General features: G+C 39.5%; 2 protein-coding genes across 5 annotated transcripts in view; one reads left to right on the top strand and one right to left on the bottom strand.

Annotated features, from left to right (window-relative positions):
* Positions 1-5,027: 5,027 nt before the first annotated feature.
* On the bottom strand, positions 5,028-20,764 carry dctn2 (dynactin 2 (p50)). Of its 4 annotated transcripts, XM_005456387.4 has the most exons (16): positions 20,458-20,764; positions 20,065-20,133; positions 19,301-19,309; positions 17,668-17,673; positions 15,879-15,975; positions 14,371-14,432; positions 14,087-14,185; positions 12,319-12,479; positions 11,592-11,745; positions 11,296-11,361; positions 11,013-11,051; positions 10,740-10,817; positions 9,577-9,648; positions 8,519-8,621; positions 7,391-7,482; positions 5,028-5,841 (listed from the first exon to the last, which is right to left on the bottom strand). In XM_005456387.4, the coding sequence occupies exons 1-16, from the start codon at positions 20,491-20,493 to the stop codon at positions 5,755-5,757; spliced, it is 1,230 nt and encodes a 409-aa protein (XP_005456444.1). In that variant the 5' UTR covers positions 20,494-20,764; the 3' UTR covers positions 5,028-5,754. The 4 variants fall into 4 exon arrangements, with proteins under 4 accessions (XP_005456444.1, XP_019214904.1, XP_003451875.1 ...); XM_019359359.2 differs by lacking the exon at positions 17,668-17,673; XM_003451827.5 differs by lacking the exon at positions 19,301-19,309 and having other exon boundaries at positions 20,458-20,763.
* kif5ab (kinesin family member 5A, b) overlaps positions 20,140-21,936 on the top strand; it is a 73,299-nt gene continuing 71,502 nt past the window's right edge. The window contains exon 1 of the mRNA XM_019359358.2: positions 20,140-20,329. The gene's annotated coding sequence lies outside the window, so the exon portion shown is untranslated. The remainder of the gene's footprint in view (positions 20,330-21,936) is intronic.

Here is a 21,936-nt window from a genome sequence, read left to right as displayed (position 1 = left end):
CACGCCCGGCCGGTGGAGCGTCTGTGGCGCGAGCCCGCGGAGCTGGGTGTGATCCAGCTGCAGACTGTCCCCCTTTTTTAATGCTCCCCTGTTTTAATCTGCCAATGATGAAATTTATAATTTTTTTTGCTAAAAAAATTCTGGTTTTGTAGGTATGTGACTTATTTATCTGTTTTTGTAACCGATATATAACCAAAACATATATATATATATATGTATTTATATTAGTATGTCATAATAGGTTAAATGTAATTACAAAATATATTTGTCGCAGATATATAGAAAAACATCGGGTGCCTGTTGACATATTTGTGTAACTTGCACTTACAGAACAACATAAGTTCCTGGGGTGTCACTCTTCACATGTAAACAGCCTCTAACAGTATACTGCAAACTTAATAATATGAATATCGTAGTGTTTCACCTCTACCTGGACCTATATAACATATTTTTTTTTAGATATTAATAACACATGAAAGTTGTTTACATAATTATTAAAATCTAGTTAAACTCCCACAGACTAAAATACAGATAATAAACCCCCTGCATAAATATTTGTTGTGGGGTAAAGTTCAACGAGGTCATCGCCTCAGACGCACGGGGAGCCATGCTTCACCGTCCTGCGATAGTCACAGTGTTGGATCGTCGACATTAAAGAAGGTAAACAACAATAACAACAACAATTAAAAAAATACAATAAAAAGTGGCGGAATAAAATCTGGTTTCATCATGTTTATGCTCTCGATGCGGTTTCTTTACCCTGCTCCTGACACTTTCTGCCCCAACCTTAGACTCTCAGTCAGCACACGCAAACTGTTTTCCATGCACGGTGCAACGTGCACGCCTCAACATGCACAGCCCCATAGCAACAGCGCCAAGTAGCGAATAGAAAGCTCAAATACTGTCTCTAGGACCCGGGTTAAAGCGCTGCAGGAAGCACCGCGAACACGTCACGACTTGAGTGGCTGTTGCTGAGTAGTTGAGCATACTTTCGCTACACCCCTCCCTCTCCACCCATGCCGTCTGTTTATTTTGTCAGTCCCGTCGTCTGTGTTGTAGTCATTATAAAACACTGTTTACAACCCCAAATCTAGGTTGCATCTTTTTTTAAGACTGTTAGTACGCTCTAATGACGATGACCCCTGCTTTCTAATCGATTGTCACATTTTTTTATATATATATAATTAAAAAAAAGTAAAAAATAAAACAAAGATAAAGACTAGTATAGACAATGCATTTGTTTTTCTGTTCCTTTTTATGCCCTGAGGTAACAGAGTGTAAACAAGTCCTGCAAATTCTAAATTGTCTGCTTATGTGGATCACCTTTTGGGGATGTTGGCTGAATATGTTTTTGTCTTCCTTTATAATTTTTTAAAACTATTTCTGTGAAACCAACATAATAACAGCACAATTGTGTTTCACACGTCACACAAAATAAAGCAAGAAACAGCCCGGTAAAGTAATATTATGTTTATATTTTTTTATTAGAAATATGACAAGTGAAAGAACCCAGCCTTTACGGGGTTATCGACGCAGAAAATATGGTTCTTTGTTTTGCTGCCACACAGATTTAAAAGAAGCCTTTGTGCTTGAAATCTAATAAACAATCAGCAAGGACAGCAAAATAAGGTAAATGAAATTAAAGGGACGGTGGTTGTTATCTCTTCAAAATAAACTCTTTACTTTTGTTTTACAGGCAGAAAGAGTCTGGGGAATTTTCCAGCCACTACACCACGCTCCCCTCTTTCTGTCCTATGCCCTTGGTCAAGACTCCACACCCAGTTCCTCCCGACAAACACACACACACACACACACACCAGCTGTCGGAATCCCTCTGAACTGAGACCAACTGATACAGCTGTTAACAAGTGCTGGTGATACAGTAAATCCCTTTTTTGTATCCTGGCTTGCTCTTTCTCATGGTGTGTTTCAGCTCTTTTCCTGTTCACCCTGACAACAAACAGAGAGACCTTCTCGTAAAGTGTAAAAGGCATTTACCAAATCCTAAATTAGTACAAAATAATCAGTGGTTCTTAGACAAACACACACTGGTTATACTTTTTAAGGCAAATTTTGCCAACAGATTTTTTTTTTAGCTTTGTCATTAAGCTTCGAGGCCTTTTTAGTTACTACATTCATCTCTCTTGCCAATGCTCATCTCAGCTGAGACCAATAATGCAATTCTCTATTGTGTGCTGATGCCCATTAATCAACTAATTTGCAGTTTTCCCCTCAGGAACTTTCCCCATCTATCATTTCATTTATAAATACAGGACAGCCAGCATTCACGCAAAGCAGCAAACTATCTCAGAGCTCTTAAAGTTTGACATGATTTCAGCACTCAATCACAGCTCATCCAGATTTATCAGCTATGCGTCACATCTGCTTGGTGAGATTTGTGTGTTCGGAGCTTTGGGATGACTTCGCAGACAATCTTGTTAGCGTGTTTAACCCTGCTTACCTCTGAGCCTCACCCATCTGTACCCCATCTTCAAGCCTCATTGTGCCGCACGACTGTAAAACCCGTAAAAGCTCTTCTCCATTCACCTCTTCTCTCCTCTCTCCTTCAAACCCATTCAGGTTTTTGGACTTCTTTTATTAATTCTTCTATTTGTTATTTCTGAGGTGGAAGTAACAGGGTGGTAAATTAAATTAAAATTGAGTTAAATACTCTATTAATTTTTCACAACCTTTCGATTTCTCAACCTTAGTTGAATGATTTCACGATTATCTCAAATCTTTACAGCACGGTAGAGCTGTTATTATCTACATGCATTATTCTGGATTTCTTCATTCACCTATGTGTCAGAGATAAAAGAGAAATTGAAAAAAAGGGCTAAAAACAATAACAACAACAAAAAGCTAAAGCGAAAGACTGTAGCGCATTAAACTTTAAACGCCTGTCTGAACAGGTGGGTATTCTGGCAGCGAAACACACACACTCCAGGCTCTTACACCATCCTTTTCTTCCTCTCATTCTAGTTTTTCCCATATCAGCACCAGAAACAGAGATTTTAGAGCAATTGGTGCTCCCTTCTGCCTCCTCTGTGTTCAGCTGCTCTGTGCTGCCAGAGGACTTTAATATTTACTTTGTCCAGTAGAGTAAAAGCTTCTGGTGCTGACATACAGTATTTAAGCAGCTACATTTATACCGCAGAGACAATATTTATTGTTTGTGCTTTCTGGATTTAAACCTTTCTCTTAAATTGTATTTCATCATTCATTAAATTTCCACATTAAAAGATAATACTGCTGTTAAATAAATACTTTGTGCTCTTGCTAAATAGTCAGTTTGTGATTGTGTTAAAGTGTCTCTTAACAGATGGGGCTGAGCTGACCCAATCTAGCGCACCCAAAATAGAAGGACAAATGTGGTATAACATGATATACAGTACACTGTACGTCTCTGTGCTCATCTGTGGCATTCCCTTCTAAGTTGGATCTGTGGAACTAATTCCCTGAAACTTACACTTGATACGTCTTGTCCGAGCAAGCAGCTCTCCCACATGTAAGAGAAACGGGTAAGCTGGAGTCCACAGTCAGCACATAACTCTTTGGAATAAAAGGACAGATGTATTATAGGCTGAGAGACACAGCCATAATAATCAGCTAAAGTAAAGAAATGATCCACAGGCTTGGTAACAGAGGCTTTATCGAACGTCGTATCTAATTCAGGGTCAGTTAGGTTTAAGTACACGAGTCCAAAAATGGAGCGCATGTCAAAGGCATGAAACCTAACTTCTGGCTGCGTGTTTCTTTTGGGGCAATGTTCGTAGCTCGGTAAACTATTAATCCACTTGCGAGAGGCTCACTGTTACCTAACTCGCAGGGGCTGATGTATCAGAATGACTCACCACAAGCACCTGATCCTCGCCCTGCTGTATGTTATCTGTCGGCCTTTGTCACTAATCCCATCACTTGACTTCAGACAGGAGCCAGCTTTTTGATTAAATGCTTTTTATACACGCAGTACTGCTAGATGGATTTGAGACTGACCTTAAATTAATTTAGTGGCTCCTGTTTTTACTTGTCAAAAGGCAGCGTACAGAAATAATCCTTTTACATTTAGGTTTCTACTCGATTGGGTGCTTTAGTTTCTGTTCCTGCTTTAACTTTGCCGTTTGCCTTTATTCTAGTGCAACAGTTTGTACGATACTTAACCTTTTAATTTTTTTTAAAATAATCGTCCTGTGAAGTTTTGTAATACTGCCCTGTTTTGACAAGCAGAATGCTATGAGAGACAGGGAGGGACATGAAGTAAAGGTCAAATAACATAACACAAAAACCTGTTTCATTACAAATCGTTAAATAACTAAGTTTTTTTTCCTTTTCCAATTAGCTTTATGTCCACCAACTTAACCCCAACTAGTTAAAAATATCAAGTTACGATTTACGAAATTAGAAACTAAACATGCGAGCAAGTAGAATGTATTTCTATAAAACCCATTTACACACAGCTTTCAGTGCTGTACAAAGCATGTACATTTACTTATAAATATAAAAATTAGAAGCAGCAAGCAGAGACATGCTGACGACAACAACAAACAGAGAAAAGCAGGGGACAAACAGAGTTAGAGGCCACAGAATGAGGGTGGATTTAGACTCTAGACCTAAAAATCAGAGTTGGGGTATGTGTAATAAAATATGGGAAGCTTAATTAGAAACAAATATGTCAAAGTGGGTGAATAATCTGCTTTTATGGGTTTATTTGGCCTCATCTTAGGATTCTGTTTGGGTTTGATGCTATGCTGCCACCCAGTGGTCATATATATTGAGCACAACCACAAATGAAGACTTTATTTTGACAGGTCAGTTTAGAATTCAATTAGCCATCTGTGACTCTCCTACGGCTTCTTATTAAAAGCGTAACACCAACAGCTAACTACTGAGGACCAGGATATTTTGTTTAAAGGGTGGAAAAACCATTTGATCATCAGTATTTCACAAAACTTACATTTGTTTTTCAGACAGGAAGCTAGGTCAATAATTACATATTTAAAAAATAAAAGGAATGAAAGGAGGCGGGCCTTACAGCACTTTGTTTTATTGATCTGTTTCGATAACCACAGATGAACAATACAGTGAACTTGTGGGCAATGACAAAGCAGATTAAAAGTTTGTCTGTGGTGTCTGCTGTCTCAGTCATAATAATATAGTTACAAGCGACTGAGCGTGAAGAAACAATAAGGTACACAGGCATATTTACAAGCTGTCCTTCGGTGACACGGCCCTGATGCTCACACATACGTGCTTCTGCTACAACAACTTAGGACAATAGATCTTTATTTCTACACCGCTTGACACCGTTTTTCATTTCATTTTACCAAAAATTTACAGTACAAATCCAATAATCGCATGAAGGTCCAAAAGGAATGGTAGAATTTTCTAGTCTAATAATTATAAAAACAATCCGCTCTAAAACTCATAAGCTTAATGGGGGGGACTGCAATCAGCTGCATGAATAGTGTGGACAAATGTGGTTTCAGATGACAACAGTTTGATGAAAGAGAAAGGGAAAGGAAAAGAGGGTGGACAAGAACATCGGTCTCCTTTTGTTTTTGTTTTTCCATCGTTTCCAACTTTCTAGCATTCCACTTAATGAAAAAAGGCAGAGGCGGAAGTAGAGCGCAAGAGAAAAGTGGCCAGAAAGGACAGCGTTAAACCCAGATCCCCCCCCCTCATCTGTGCTCTCAAGCCAACTCCAAATTGTCCATGTCCTACACTCTTCGGGACCATTCCAAACTCTGCCACCGTTTATTTTGAAAGCTTCTTCATCCTCTGGTCTAGTGCAGCAAAGTTCTCCTCTATAGCCACAAGATTTTCCTTCATCGTTTGCTGAACCTGGTGAAGAAGAATTAGAGAGAATGTTAATTCCAGAAGTGCGTGAGAGAGACTGATGGGACGGAGAGAGAGGATTTAGGGAAAAAGCTAAATACGCAGTAAGAGATGAAAGAAATGAAGGTGCTTAAATATGAAAACCTTAGCCATATATCCCAAAAAAATTATCAAGATGTTTCAATTCCTTATATCCTTTACCATCTAACCTTTCTAAATCCATTTCAACCAGTCAAGAAATTCACCTTAAAGACAGATAAAAAACAGACTAAATGTTCAAACAAAATACCAATCAGCTGCAGCACTGTTAAACATCCATATAACTGAGTCATGTAGGAAAAGTGCTACAGATGATAAGGTTGGGTGATATGTAAAAGTTTTCCAACCGACATTCGACTGACGATAGGCGATATATTCGTGCAGGTGACTTTTTGTGGGCGGAGCAATATAATCATGCACAGACTGATTTGCACATTGAGAATTTATACGTTCTGTTTAGAGGGAATATTTTACCTTCTTTTCTTGTTTGTTTCAGTATTAATATAGCTACTTTTTGGATTAGTCATTTAATTATTTGGTTTTTGTTTTTTTTCTAAACATAGGCTACCGTCTTTCTTTCTTTCTGTTATGAGTTTGAGTAAATGAATCGCTGCATTTGTTCGCAGCTGGAAGAGGCTGCCGTTAAAACAGCGCTACTATTTTTTCTATTGACTGCTTCTCTTAGCTTCAACCAAGATTATTAGCAAACTTACTCATGGACAAAAATAAATCGCTCTTGTAAAAACGATTGGCGAAAGGCTCAGCCTATCACCGATGGTCAATATATTCGTCCAATTGCCCAACCTTAACTGATGACAATTATTATTAGACATTGTTTCAGAAGGCTACACAAAAACTCTGTTAGTGTTGATAAGAAACTGAAATGTCAGATTTAACAGGCCTCTGGGACACCAAAACATTGTAAAGAAAAAAACAAAACAAACAAAAACATTTTACTGGATTGAGGCACTGTTGGTCCCTCCTGCCAGAAGCCTTGAACTGTGAAAGCACAGACTGATTATTGACTGAGCTCAGAAGAGGCTTTACAGAGCTTCTGTCCTCGTAATGGGAAGCTGTAGTTTGTTAGATTGTTACTTCTAGCTGTGAAAAGCTGCCTCGGCTGTGCACTCTGAAGGGTATTAGAGGACACTTTTCCCACTCATTCACTACACATACAAAGAGGTTACAGCCAAGTGTTTGAACATGTCAAGTTTTTCTTTCACACCAAATCTAACATTTTCATCTGCTATTGTGAAAAAGTGGTTCACAAAGTTTCTACCAATTACTACAGAAGACGTTCGTTTCTGTAAAACGACAGCAACTGTATAACTGCTGGCATCTTTTTATATCGACCTGTGACACATTTCTGCTGGCCAGTGCCAAGTTTACCATGGTTGCAGTAGCTCATTCGAGCTGACCATTTAAGTGGCTAAAACTGCTGAGTTCTGCTCTCCCTGCAGCGCTTAGAAATTATTTATGTTGCTACAATTGTTCAACAGGTCTATGAACTTCTCACCTGTGTTAGCAGGGTATTATTGTCCTTCAGGGAGTTGTTGATCATCTGCTGAGTGGTATCCAGGTGTGTCAGCAGCTGGCCAAACTGCATGGCTGTGAGATAGAGGGTTGAAGTGAAAAGGGAGAATTAGATCAAGGAAATAAGTAATCCTTAAATTCTAAACATCTGCTAAAAACAAAATGTCTTTGTTGTCAGCTAAAGGAGAAGGGCAAAGGAACTGATGCAAACCTAATCTAACAGTGATGAACGGCAGCTTAAAAGATTAAACTAAGTATTTTCTTTTTCAAGTTTTACTTTATTGGTAAAGAAAGATCAGGAGAAGAAAAAAGGTGCAGCTAAGCTCTGTCAAGCAAAGAAGCTGCAATGTGTGACAGATGGGTGCAGAGAGAGGCTGGATGATAAATGACCTCCTTCAGCTCTCAGAACGGAATTATCAATATAATCTATTAATGCCAAGGTTCCGCTTTCATGTGCTAAATAATAAAAAGATGATAATGTGATATATATAATATCATGCATCTCTGTTACCCCAAGGGGGTGTTTAGCAGTATTGCAAGATTTAGTTTAATTCCGTTACCATTTTGAGTCTCCCCTCTCAGTGATTTTTTGCCCTTTGTTATAATAGAATGGCACGGTTTAGGCTAATTCCATTATCCGTTTGAATCCCGTTTTCCTTTAGTTTCATCTTTTGTCTGACGTTTCCACAGTGGATGCAAATGTTACTCTCCAACACAGATGCTGCCTGGAACGTGATCTGGGTTCACACCCTGTTATGTTCTGTGGCAACACCCAACATATTTTGAATCTTTAACGCCACATCCCATCCCCGCTAACCTACATACATTCTCTCCTTGAACTCTCATGGGTGTCATTTCAAGGTTCATCTCCCCCTCACATAAAAGAAGCGCACATAAATTATCCATGTTTCCATTGCGATCCTTACTGTGGGGAAATTTGCCCCAAGAGCAACATTATTAGAATATTTGCCAATTACTGGCACACACTCACAAGTACATTCATCTAATGCTAGAGTTTTAATAAGCTCCTAACCCCTGAAACACCTCAGCATCTTCTGCGTTTCATGGTTTTGTGTGAATGGACGGAGCAGTTTCAGTTCCTGTGCGTTACCTTGCTCATGCAGCTCCTTGACAGCAACGAGCCTCTGCACCACCTGAGGTATAGAAGTGGACATGGCATCCCACTTCTGCACCACATCATACAACTTTGACACCTGGCAGGTAAACAAACACAGGCGCGTTTAATGATTTTTATAGGAGAAGCTGTCAGCCAGCAGAATTTTTCTGTATACACACACACACTTAAGCCTCAGGTGACTTTGTGGATATTTTGTCTTGCTTAAACTGTTGCCTATATTTTAAACTTTCCTTCACATTATTCTGATGCCAGAACTAGAAATGTTGCTCACATGCTTGAACGTTGTTTCTTTAGGTGAGTTTACACACTGATAAACCAAAGAGTGCCGACACTTCAAAGGGCCTTTGAAGCCAGTTCAGGTGTTATTTTGTGTTTAAAACCCATTTGTGCTGGACTCTATTTGACTTTAACAACCTCTAATGAACAAATAAAAATGAAAGATTTTCTAGCTTGTTTTTTTTTTTTGTCTTACACACTTTTCAGATGGTCAAATACAATATTTTTCTAAAACACTAATATACCTAACACAAACCAACCATTTATACAGTTATTCACAGAAATTATATAATTAGCATAGCCTGCCCTCTGCTGGTCAATTACATATACAACACATGAATGCATGAAATCTGTTTGTCAGATCTGATGTGAAAACCTGAATTGATTCATTACTTAGAAAGAACAAACTAAAAACAAACTATTCGATTACACTTTGGTTTGGCTCTCAAAGGTTATGAATGTGGGCAGTTTGAAATATCAGCATTAAACTGAAATTGTATAAACAATATTCTTCCCACTTGCTACCAGACTTTTGTAAATATATACTTGAAGTTTATTGGAATGAGAACCTTGACACTGATGAAAACATTTCAGCTCTAACGATTGCAAATGTCTGTCAGGAAGAAACATTTACTGAAACAGCCTCAAAGTAGACAAATCACATGCGGTCAGTTTGAGCCTGGAAGTTGTAAAGAAACACATCTGCAATTATTACAGCCTTTATTTGATACTGAAGGTGGTCAGGGGTTACTAACCTTGTTTTGTGTTTCAGCGTCTTCAATCGCTGCCTTGTGTTTAGCAATCTCATTCATCTTCCCGAGGACACTCTGCAGGAGAGAAAAAACATATACAGTAATCTATTTTAATTTTGCAAGAGGTACCACTCTGGGGCAACTAGTGTTTCACTGTGGACTATGTCACAAGTAACCCAACATCATGTCACTGGGGCATATTTTAAACTGAAGATATTTATCAGCTGAGCGACAAAGTAGCCAAACATTAAGGCACATGCTATAAAAGCATTGTGTCTACAGTCTGACTCAAAGCTGGACCGACCTAAGCTTTGTGTAATACCCTCCATTCTGAACGTTCTCCTTAGGTTTCAGGTATATGTTGCTCTTAAAAAGCAGGCAGTGACCAAAAGACCTCAGAGTGACTTTTTGGGCCACAAAGGAACTGCAGCTGGGCCGCAGTTTGAAATTACTCACAAGTATGAACAGTTACATATTTATATTAATTTATTTATATAAAAACTGAATTAGAACTGGTGCTAGGCGGTGGTTAGTTTGTGATATTACTCATTACTCTGAGCAACAATTGAATGCTCTTGTATTGAAGTTTGCGTCCCAGTGACAGGTGGGCTACACTGGCCTTAACAATATGCATATGACCAGATTAGCATTAGGAATTTATAGCCAACAACCGTTTTTTTTGTTGTTGTTTTTTTTAAATACAATTTTCAAGGAAATACATAATTTTCTGTTATATTTTGATTAGACTGAAGTTTTAAGACTCAAGATTTAAATTCCGATTGGATTTTATGGTTTTTAAGTGGGCTGCAGCACTCTTGATTTTGGGAATAACTGCTATAGAGAAATGGAATGAGTTCTTGCAGAAAAGCAATGTTCTTTGTCTTTTTGTGTTTTTTTAGTTTTTGTTAGATACAAAAGCCATAGTCCAGATGCCCCTCCAACTGACACATCTGGGCCTGCCTCTGTACTAAACGCAATGGATGAAACTCAAAAGACAGCAAAATATATACTAAAAACCTCACTACCCTTTCAAACCAAAAGGCATCTAGGAAAAAAAACTAATGTACAAGTCCGAATGTAATCGAGATGCAAGTGTCTTGTCACTTCATATGGAAAGGCTCCCTCCTCCTAACACTGTGCTGTAATGCTGTACGGGGAGTAATCACCTGCAGTCTTGCCTCCACTTGATCCAGAGTAGCAGAGTCCAGAGCACTGACCCTTGCCTGCAGGAGCTCTATGGTGTCCTGATACAAAGGAGGACAAGTTTATATATAAGATCAAGCACAAAACTTTAGGTTTTTGTTCCTCCTACTGGCACAGCAGCAATAAACAAACTTGAAGGAACTGATGTCACCTTTGAAGTATGACCCAGTTCTCTGGCTGCACATCAGATACCCAGAGTTTTGAATAGAGAGACAAACTCCACAGTGTGTTCTTACCATCAAACTGGATCCTTGAGCACCAGCACTCAGAGGTCCCTATAAAGTAAATGTGAAGAGGGAAAAATGCATTTTAACAAGAAACAATGAAGCCACTGCTATAATTTACATAAATCAAGTGGAATATTTTATTTTTTATTTCACTTTGTTGAAAACAGAAGCAAGAACATTCTGCTGTGAGTGTGACATAGAGACAGGCACACAAAATTAGTGCGAATGAGAGCAAAGACCCATGAAGACAATGCGTGTGTGAGAGAGAGAGACAGCGGGACTGTGTGTGTACCTGCTTGTCTGATCCTGAGCCAACAGCCGTCTCCAGCTCAGCTAGACGCTTCTCCAATTCCGCCATCTACAGAGACGGAAAAAGGCAACACATGGCTGGCAGTGACAACAAGCATCCCACAAGAGACACACAAACACCCACATGTATACCTTCCTCCTTTTGTCCTGCTTATTGCCATCTAGTATTCTGACATTCCACTCAGAAGTACAGAAACAAAGCACGTTGAGGAGACCATACAGCTTAATTTTATGTGTGCATTCATCACAGACATTTATCCACCTCTCTTTCCTCTTTACCTTGGCAGACTCATTAAATTTCTCCTGCTCTGGTCTGCTGTGCAACTCGTAGAGTACCACTCCATCTGGGCCCTTAGTTGATGCTGTCGGCTTGCTGTCTCCTGCAGAGCTGCCACGGCTGCCCTTAGCGGCTTCCAGCTGGGTGAGCAGACGCCTGTGAGAAGGGAAGAAAGACACAAAGGGATAATATGTTCACCATTGTTACCAACCCCATGTGCTGCCATGACTGTGGTCCTCCCTCTTTCTTGCTCTCAATCCTTTTAGTCAGTGTTATTAACTGCAAGTCAAGGTATGTTTTCATCACGTTTTCTTTACTTTCTCACATTTGTGTTTTTCCCTTTTAATCCCACGGCTTCCTTTGCTTATGCTCAGTTGGGCTCTGGAATTTTTCAAAGATTTTTGTGTTCTTTTAGTTAATTTCCCTCCCTCAATCATCTGTCCCCTAGTTGTGTTGTGCTCCTGGTAGCTATGCCCTTTGAGATCAGCAACATTTATGTGTGCAATTAATCCTATTTCCTTGCTACTCCATCTTATTATGTCTGGTTAAAGCTTATATCGATCACTCTGATTCTCTCTGTTTCTCCAGAGCACCCTCTTTCTTCCCAATCATTTCAGTTTCTCAGACCGCAGTGCTGGCACGATCTAACAGACTATGGTGTAAGGTTTCAGGTTCCAGGTGCTTGCCCTTGTTTGTGCTTCATTGTCTTGTTAACTCCAGCCAACTCACCTGGCCAGTGCGCCATCTGGGTCAGCCAGGTTGATGTGTGCCTGTGGTCCAAGCAGTGAGTCAAGATGGGCTGAAACCAGCTGCTGTTTAAGCTGGGCTGCCTGCTGGGCCAGCACCACTGGAGTGAGGCGCTCCTCTGCATTACTTTCCTTTGTGGCAGCCTGGACGCAGAGAGACACATACATCTTTGATGCCAGGTAATACAATCTGTGTGTAGTACAGGATCAAACACTAATAATTTTGCATTATTATTTGATCATATAATATTTTTGGATTAGCTTTTGTAAATAAAGGCATATGGATCTACTTCTAAGCCATATTGCTTGCTAACCAATCTAAAAATACAGAATTGCAAATAAAAGTTATTGTGAACAATACAAAAACATTTACTACAGTGAGCATGAACAGTTGTCTATGTTGGCCTCATGATACGCTGAGTCCTGCACAGGGACTCAGCAGGACTTTATACATCGGACACCACCTCCATTGTAAAGTTTGCTGACGACACTGTTGTTGTGGGCCTGATCTCTGACAACATCGAGAAGGCCTACCTGGAGGAGATTATGAACCTGGAGACCTGGTGCCAGGAGAATAACCTCCTACTAAACGTCAGCAAAACTAAGGAGCTGATCGTGGACTTGTACAAAGCACTACAAAGCAGGCGAGGAATTATGGGCCCCTGATCATCAGTGACACGCCAGTGGAGAGAGTAGACAGTTTCCGGTACCTGGGTGTCTACATCACTCAGGACCTGTCATGGTCCTGCCACATTAACACCCTGGTTAAGAAAGCCCGCCAGTGTCTCTTCTTCCTCAGAAGACTTAGAGACTTCCATCTGCCACTGAGGGTGCTTAAGAACCTCTACTCCTGCACCATTGAGAGCGTCCTGACGGGAAACATCTGCACCTGGTTTGGGAACAGCACCAAGCAAGACAGGCAAGATCTGCAAAGAGCGGTGCGCTTGGCCGAACGCATCATTCGGTCAGAGCTTCCTGACCTGCTGTCCATCTACACCAAGCGGTGCAAGACTGAAGCCAGAAGATTATGATGGACCTCTCCCACCCCAACAATGGACTCTTCTCACTGCTGAGGTCTGGGAAGCGCTTCTGCTCCCTTAAGGCCAAAACAGAGAGAATGAGGAGGAGCTTCTTCCCCCAGGCTATTCGGGCCCTGAACCACGTGTACGACTGGACTCTCCCACACACATCACAACACCACATGCACTCTGTTTTTTGGGTTTTTTTGCACACTTCTCATCATTTATAATTTCTTTTTATTCATAATTTCTTACGTAAACTGTTATTTGCACATTTTTACTCTAAATTCCTAAGTTAAAATCTGTAATTTTTTGTAGTAATCTGTAAATCTTACTGTCATTTAATGGTTGGGTATTGCACAGCAATAAGCATTTCACCACATGTCATACTGTGTATGCGACAAATAAAATTAAAATTTGAATTTGAGGCTGTGAGCTATTTCTTGCACCATGACAGCTGGGACACGATCGAAGGAGGAAACTTTGTTAATCAACATTGTTAGTTGTAATCTAGCTAATTTTCACTGTGAACTTCATCTTTAGTGCATACACCAGACTAGGCTTTGGATTAGATTTGCTGAAATTGTTCCAACTCAATGGTTGATCTTCCCTTCAATAAATGCAATACTAAATGATCTATGAGCGATGTGGAGGAATGCTACTAAGATACAAGTAGAAGAATGATCATCCCTTCTTTTGGACGTGTGTACACGTCTATTGCTTGCAGGTTACCTGGATGGTGTCCACCTCCTGCGTGAGTTCTTGGATCTCATTCACTAAGCGCTGATACTTCTGCTGAGGAGTCTCCTTCACTCCACAGCCCTCTCCAAGCTAAGCCACAGAGCAGAGAAACTGAATGAATATTATTCAATATACAAAAGAGCTGAGAGAAATAATCACACCACTAGCATCACATGCTCTCTGACTTTTATCAGAAATGACAAACACAGAGTGAACAAAATAATAAGTCTTTTTATGAGAACAAAGTAATGTAGTTCTGAACAGAATCTACTCACAATCTCAAATTCTCCTGACTCATAGCCAACTCTTCTGCTTTTACTGATTCTGTCTGAAAAGTCTGAAAAAAGAAAAGACAAATGTGTTGAGAGAGAAAGTGACAAATACGACATTAAAAGCTGAAACTGATGTTTCTAAGAATGCAAATCTATTTGTTATAGCACAAACGGAAGAAATAAAATATTTTAATTTGTTTTACATGTATTTATTGATTTTTGTTTTCTTTACACTAAATAAGAAATGTATCTTATACAACAATTAAATACAAATGACAGCAGATGAAAATTTTAAAGACAAGACAGCCAAAGAAGCACTGAGAAAAAATGTCAAAGCAAAGGAATGTGTGTCATTTACTTTTCTTTTTTTATTACTTTTGCCAATTTTAGCAATATGTTAACTTTATAGGCTTTAATTCAATGAACAAATAAATAATCCCCTAACTAACTGAAGCCAAAGCAGCTCTTCTGCATTCTGTACCTTAACAAGGTAGATATGTTTGCAACAGACTAAAGTAACACTTTGTTTTTTGTCTACAAATGTGACATGATAATTCACTCATTTCTACTCAAGTCTGTACATTTTTAATACCAGTCACTAGGGCTGTGCGATATGACCAAAATCTCATATCCCGATATAAGAATTCTATCGTCCCGATAACGATATAAATCACAAAAATGTAACATTTTCTGTAAATTATGTGAATCTTGGGCAGCTCGACTTGCGGGAAGTGTTTCCAGCTGCGCGTCATGTAGCTGGAGTCGAGTATTTTAACAGATGCATGAAACTATACATTTTTAGACATAAGTGGTAACGGCCGCCGTTTTCTTTGTGAGTATTTATTACACGGCGTGCTGCGGGGAAAAGCCTGTTCTAACGTTTGAGTCTAAGGTTTATTTTTTAGCACCTGGCGGCTCTTGTTTTGCTTCTCATCCTTAAATAATCTGCTCTTTCACGTGATTGAGTTTATTTTGAAAAGTCTCAACAGGATCTTGAGCTTTATTGTGAAGGGTTTATATGGAACATAAACAAGCGGACACGCGATGGTGTTACCGTCGTTGTTGCTAACCACAACGCATAAAAACAAGCGCTTGTCCGTCCGTAGTGTGGTTATATTAAATATAAGAGAGGGAGAGAAATTAATATAGCCACTACAGTGACCATCAAAACGATGAAAAAATATTGCCGTAAACAGTTTATTTTGCGACACCACAAAACAAACAATAGCGTAAAATGAAACGATAGACGTTTTTATATCGTCATCCGATATATATCGTTGTATCGAACAGCCCTACCAGTCACAAATATATAATTTTATTTTAATAAAGGATAAATACTTTCTTAAAACACATGGATGTTGTAATTTGCTTTAACTCGACCCAGGAGTAAAATGGATGTAAAATGTAATAAAGAAACATGTGACCTAATGCAATGATGTGGTATACCACCAAATATTTTGTTATTCAACTTAATACGTCGTTATTAAATAAGTTAAAAGTGAGAAACTGACCAAGTCCCTTGGTGCTGACATGCTTATCTTTGAACTTGTCGTAGGCAGCATTGGGGTTGACCACAATCCTCTCCACGCTGTCACTGCAAAGCTCCTCCTGTCATTGAAAAACCAGGAAATAAAGTCAGCTGAACATCAGACTCACACAGTTAAATTAGCCGTACTGAATCAGTGAGTCAAAAGACTGAAAGCCCCAGGTACACTTAAAATACATTGAAAGGTTGGTAAATTTGGACTGGTCTGATCACTACCCAAAAATATGATTACTGTATTTTCCGCACTATAAGGCGCACTTAAAATCCTTTAATTTTCTCAAAAATCGACAGTGCGCCTTATGTATGAATTCTGGTTGTGCTTACTGACCTCGAACCGATTTTATGTGGTACGCGGCGCTCAAAAATCTGTCAAAAAATGTTTTAGTATGACTTTGGTAAGCTACGAAGCCGCACAGCTTGATGGATTGTCTGAGCATTACGGCTACCGTAGTCAGGAGCCTTGCGGAGTAATCTGGGTCCTAAACTGTGCCCGCTTCAGGTGCCAAAGTCAAACGAACACTGCAGCATTACTGAGAGTTGAAAAACTGTCTAAATTCTTTCATCTGTAATAAAATGATCAGCGTGGCTGTTCTACCAGGTGTAATAATTAAGTTTAATATCCAGGCATCCATGAAAACAGAATGTATTAAATTTAACGGAGTTAGAAGTTAGCAGGAAGTTAGCTCGCTAGTTTCCACCTAAACATGATATAGCATGTTCTGACTGAGAGATTTCTGAAAAAATTCAAACGTACAGCTCTGCTATCACTTCCAACATAAATGAAGACAGAAAACTAAACAGCAGTGACGTTTGTAGGGTTACTGAAGTTGGACTAGTTGGTATATAATGATATGCTACGTGATTGCTAGCGACACAGCTATGTGTGTTGTGCTAATGCTAACTTTTTTCCACTCGATAAAACGCTAACGCAAGGTTCCCGATGGTTAGGGACAAATCCAATCGCATGGCAGGAGGCTGTAAACAGACCAAACTTCAGTCAGCAGAACAACTGAGATAATCCATCCGGATTATGAGGTCATTAATATACTGCAACAACATGGGAATAGAGCAGCTGCGAGAGAATTCAACATTAATGAATCAATGGTACGGAAGTGCAGGAAGGAAGAGGAATGAGTTGAGTAAAGTTTGACTTATCTGACTGTTTTGTTTTGCTTAATGCGCCTTATAATCCGGTGTGCCTTATGGTCCGAAAAATATGGTAAGATCATGAATTATGTGTATTATTGTCAACCAAGTCCAGATACCCATAGAAATTAAAACCCATTTTAACTATGAATCATCAGAATCTGCAACAGTTTCACATCCATTATTTGGGCCAGCTTTTACACAACCAGATAATTTCAAGATAATTCATAGTTTCAGCAAAGACTGATTGTAGTGTCATCTTTACAAACAAATATGTCATCCGTGTGCTACAGGTTTACTATGATAAAACGATGTGGAGTGAATGGAAAAGGCAGAACCACAGCTGGAAGTAACTAACACTTTCTTTTCTAAATGACAGTTTTTGATTAGTGATTGGAAATACCATGGATCATTTGATCAGAACTTTTTAGTGATCAATTACAATGAACTACATGCAATGGGTCAAATTAAAACAACGCCGACACAAACACAAAGGTGTTATGAGTGGGCTCACAAACATCAGGATAAAAAGAGACACAAAACCTTAGACAAGTTACACATATGACATGATGGAGGAGGAGGAAGAGGAGAGTTAGTCAGGCTCTTACCAGCTCCTTGGGTTTCCAAAGAGTTAGAGAAAATAACAGAAGAGCAGAGGGAGAGAAAAAAAATAGGGGGGAGAGAGAGAGACAACACAGATTAATGTGGTTATCACATGCCATGCACACAACAGGAACAGTTGGCCAAGGTCGGGGAAAGATAAGAAAGAAAGCAGTGTTCTGAGAGTAGCTGCGAAACACCCTGGAGACACTTTGCTCAGACAGTTTATGATGGTCTCCAAGTTCTTTCCGTCTTCCCCAATTCACCGTGATAATGTGGTCCTTTAATACCACCAAGTTTCTCTCCCTCATGATACCTTTTATAGTAATGAAGAGCCTGGTGTTTCAAAACATTAATTATGATTCAGAATGGAGGGTGAGGATGTCTAAAACAAGTCAAACCCCAAAATGCATCTATCCTCAGCTCATTAAGCTGGAGTAATTTCTTAGTTAGTCACATGCAGTTTATCCTAAATGAATCTGCTAAACTAAAACAAAGCACATGGTGAACTATATCAAAGTTAGAGCCCCAGTACACTGTGTGATTTACAATCTTTTACTCCAACTAAAGTCTGCAAATCGATTCATCAGAAAGAAATATGGCATCAAATCGGAGATCACTTAATTCGACAGATTCTTCTTTGAAGCTGGCTACATAATAGCTACACAATTAGTCTGTAGTTTGCCAAAAGGGAAGGATTTTATAATGACAGCAGCAAAGAAGCAATCATCTCAATGTTGATCTGTGTTACATGCCTCATACATGCCATTAGTCAGTATTAGTACAGATGCTAATTTGCTGCACCCATAGGTGAAATTATGTATAAACCAGTGGCCAACACAACCACATTGTTTTTGCCTAAGGTAGGCAAAAAGATGGTGACAAAACAAAAACAAGCTTATGGAGCTATGGCTAAGAAACCACTCTTGTGGAGCACACAATGCTAGAGCCATATCCAAAGCTTCATTTTTGTCTGGCTACATTTCTACAACATGAGAACAACATAGGTGGAATGCGCACTTCACATATTTCAGCTTAGTTTATGTAAAGCACAACAAACTATTCTCAATAGGCATTCACGAGTCTCATTATTGATCATTTAAAAGGTCTACTGCAGACTGTGAGTGAATTTCTTTTATATCCATTTTGCTCAATGAACCTGTAAGAAGTTATCACGCATTGTAAAGAGGCCGTTAAAATGTCCAGTTAGTCAGAACAGTGGAGTTAGCCAAGAAGCAATTATTAGAACATGACAGCAGGTTAAAAAGAGAAATCCCTAGAACAAATAAACACACTTATTTCTTCTGCCAAAAGCTTCACGCTCACACAGGCACACACTTGAACCCTCACTGCTTTGTCAAAGCATGAAAGAGTAAATCAGTTCTGCTGAATACCCACCAACACCATTATCCCTTAGAAATTTTTAAAAGAGCAGCAAGAATAGGAGGAAAAGAATCAATTCCTTCCACTTCACAACAATCAAAAAGGGTTGAATTACACTGCACAAAGAGAGTCGCTGATCCATTTCTCATATCATTCCAATCATTAGAGGCAGAAATAGTGGCTATGGGAATTTAAAAAAACAAAAACATGCATAAAAAAGCATTAAGCTCACTGAGAGAAAAATTGAGCCAGTCTTACTTGTACAAACTAGGGTCCCAGGAGGGTTGGGGAAGAGTCAAAACAAGGGCAAGGGAATAGGAAGAGCAAACATGAAAACATGGAAGGAAAATGCCAATTAGGATTCTCTCAGCTGGTCTGAAAAAATAGCCCAGACATGGTTAAAACCAAAGTCAGACCAGCTCACCAAGAGCTGTCCTGATAAACAAGCCTGAACTCTTGCAGTCACAAGAGTCACTATTGATGACAGAAACTGAGATTTCTAAAAAAGACAATGGCAGTGCCTGAATGTTTGGTTTGCTGATATTCTTGAAGTGTCTGAATCCAATTTTAAAATGCTTCTACTGACATTTTTGTTTTTATTATGCACTTGTTACCTTAGTTCCTTCAACATATTAAAATAATTTAAAGAAGAAACATGCATAACAGGGCCAATGTGTGGAAGTCAGTTGTATGTATTGTATAAAATTTGAACAAAGTTAACTACTTCAACTCTATATTTTAAACAAGAGCATCAACAACGGGGTATTTGTACCCGTCTTACAAACTGTATTTCACTCGCCCTGCAGAGCTGGTAAGGACAGGAAAGGCACATGGACAGATTATTTACATGCATAGTACCGCTGACATATCCGCCCTTTACCATGTAATTTATACAGTAAAAGTGAGAAGCTGTTATCACGTATTCTGAGTCATAAATCTACGTGTAAACACTTGTTAGCTAGTTAGCTGAATGTGCAGAAAATTAAAGAACAGGCAACTTGGGGGGAAAAGCGCCCACTTACCGACTCAAACTGAGCCTGGTCATCTTCAGGAAGGTCACCGGTTTCATACACGTCCGGCTCGTTAAACGCCTGTGCAAACAATTAGATAAACAAAATAAGGAACAGTTAGACATCCCGGTCATTACAGCTTGCCTGGCCAACGCCCCGGCCCATTCAATAACAACTATCTGCTAACCCTTGCTCCTGGTGTTCCGTAGCACAACTCGGGGCATTAGCTGAAAAATAAAGCAACTACGGGATTACAGCTGTAAACGCTAGCTGCGCGGTGAGTGCAAACAAAAAGCAGACAACGAAATAAACGGCAGATATGTTAGCTAACTTAGCTGTCAAAGCCTGGAGATAGCACTGCCAGTTAGCAGTATAGCCATCTGTCTGCTAGCGTTAGCCACTTACAATTCCTGGCAAATTTGCGTATTTGGGATCAGCCATGGTCACCGGGAGGGAAAAAAGAAGACCAACGAATCACAACAGAATGTAATAAAACGTGAAAATTATCGCTGGACCGAGTCTGACTTTGACAAAAGCTAACGATGGATGAGCCAGCAGTCTCCCAGCCGGCGGACCTTTCCAAGCCGATGTGGTCACTAGCTTGACGTGAAAGCGTGTGCCCTTGATTTGTGTGCAGGCACCGGCAGGTGGACTGTCGTGCGACTTCTGCGTCAATTGAAAAGAGTTCGCCGGCCTACCGAAGACAATAAAACAATCATACCCGAAAACGAACACCGCTTTCACGCATGCGCACCTTTTATCCAATAAGACTCAATAAGGCTTTGGTCTTTTTTTATTTTATTTTCCTATTAAACGCGATATTAGCTGCCGCATGCATCATCGTCAATTCTTAACGTGCACAAACAATAACATTTATGTTTATTAGTTTTAAATAAAACATGTAACTGTGTTGTAACATAATGCCGTCACATGATGGCGCCAAAGATAGGAGTTTAAAAAAAAGAAAAGAAAAGAAAAACTTGATCAATGGGTTCAAAGATCCTCGATTAATGTGATGATTCACCATCGGAAAAAGAACAAAGTTGTCGTGTTTTTCCCCTACATGTTATTAAATTATAAACACAGAGCATCTTATATTATGTCGTTGCAGCTTCTCCCTAAAAGCTGTAATACTGCTCGATCTGTCAACAACTTATAAATAACCCTGATGTGCAATATTCTTCTGCTCAAATTGACATGTTTGAAAATAATATTTATATACATTTACCTTATATACTTATGTGCATTTCATAATATGTAACTAACTCATTTACAGTGCATATGCAGTGGATGCTCTTTTACAAGTGCAGTCGGTATAGCCGACTTTAAGAAATTAATGCACACAGAAAGATGCTCACTCATCATGAGGGATAATTGGCTTGCTAAGACAGCTGTATAAGTTCCCGTTTGGCGCTTGAATATCTTATATAAATCTAAAAAAAAAAAAAAAAACCCTCTGATGATGATGTCTGGGTTGTTTCGATTTTCATGAATTTTAACAAGCATACCAAAAAAAAAGCCTGTTGCAAGCCTGAGGGCATGGAGTTTGAAAGACGTGCATTTACCAATCGGGTTCTGATACAAGACATGTGCACTGCGGGAACTTCCCCCAATCTCACCCGTTTGCTGATATATGCGAATCTGATCATTCTGACTTTTTTTGTGTCAAAGGCTTCTCACTAACTACACAGTGCACTGCTTAAAACTGGAAAGCCTCTGGGGGAAATTACGAAGCCTTTAGTTCCCACATGACTACCCTCTCGTGCAAAACAGCATTGCCATGACGACCAGACTGGTGCAGCCCTAGACCCGCTCCTTACAAACTAGTGTTTTCAAAAATGCCTCCGTAAATGCCAGAAATACTTCGTGCTTTTGCGACAGCTG

This window comes from Oreochromis niloticus, linkage group LG5 (genome assembly GCF_001858045.2).
Source record: "Oreochromis niloticus isolate F11D_XX linkage group LG5, O_niloticus_UMD_NMBU, whole genome shotgun sequence".
Taxonomy (NCBI): Eukaryota; Metazoa; Chordata; class Actinopteri; order Cichliformes; family Cichlidae; genus Oreochromis; species Oreochromis niloticus.
The sequence above is the reverse complement of the archived record's forward strand: the minus strand, read 5'-3'. Positions and strand labels throughout refer to the sequence as shown.

Excerpts from the sequence above, each read along its gene's own strand:
- dctn2 (XM_005456387.4), bottom strand. The coding sequence starts at position 20,493 with ATGGCTGATCCCAAATACGCAAATTTGCCAGGAATT. Across the intron at positions 10,818-11,012 it reads CTCAAGGATCCAGTTTGATG|GACACCATAGAGCTCCTGCA; the intron begins GTAAGAACACAC and ends CCTTTGTATCAG. Across the intron at positions 9,649-10,739 it reads AAGTGGAGGCAAGACTGCAG|AGTGTCCTCGGGAAGATGAA; the intron begins GTGATTACTCCC and ends TCTCTCCTGCAG.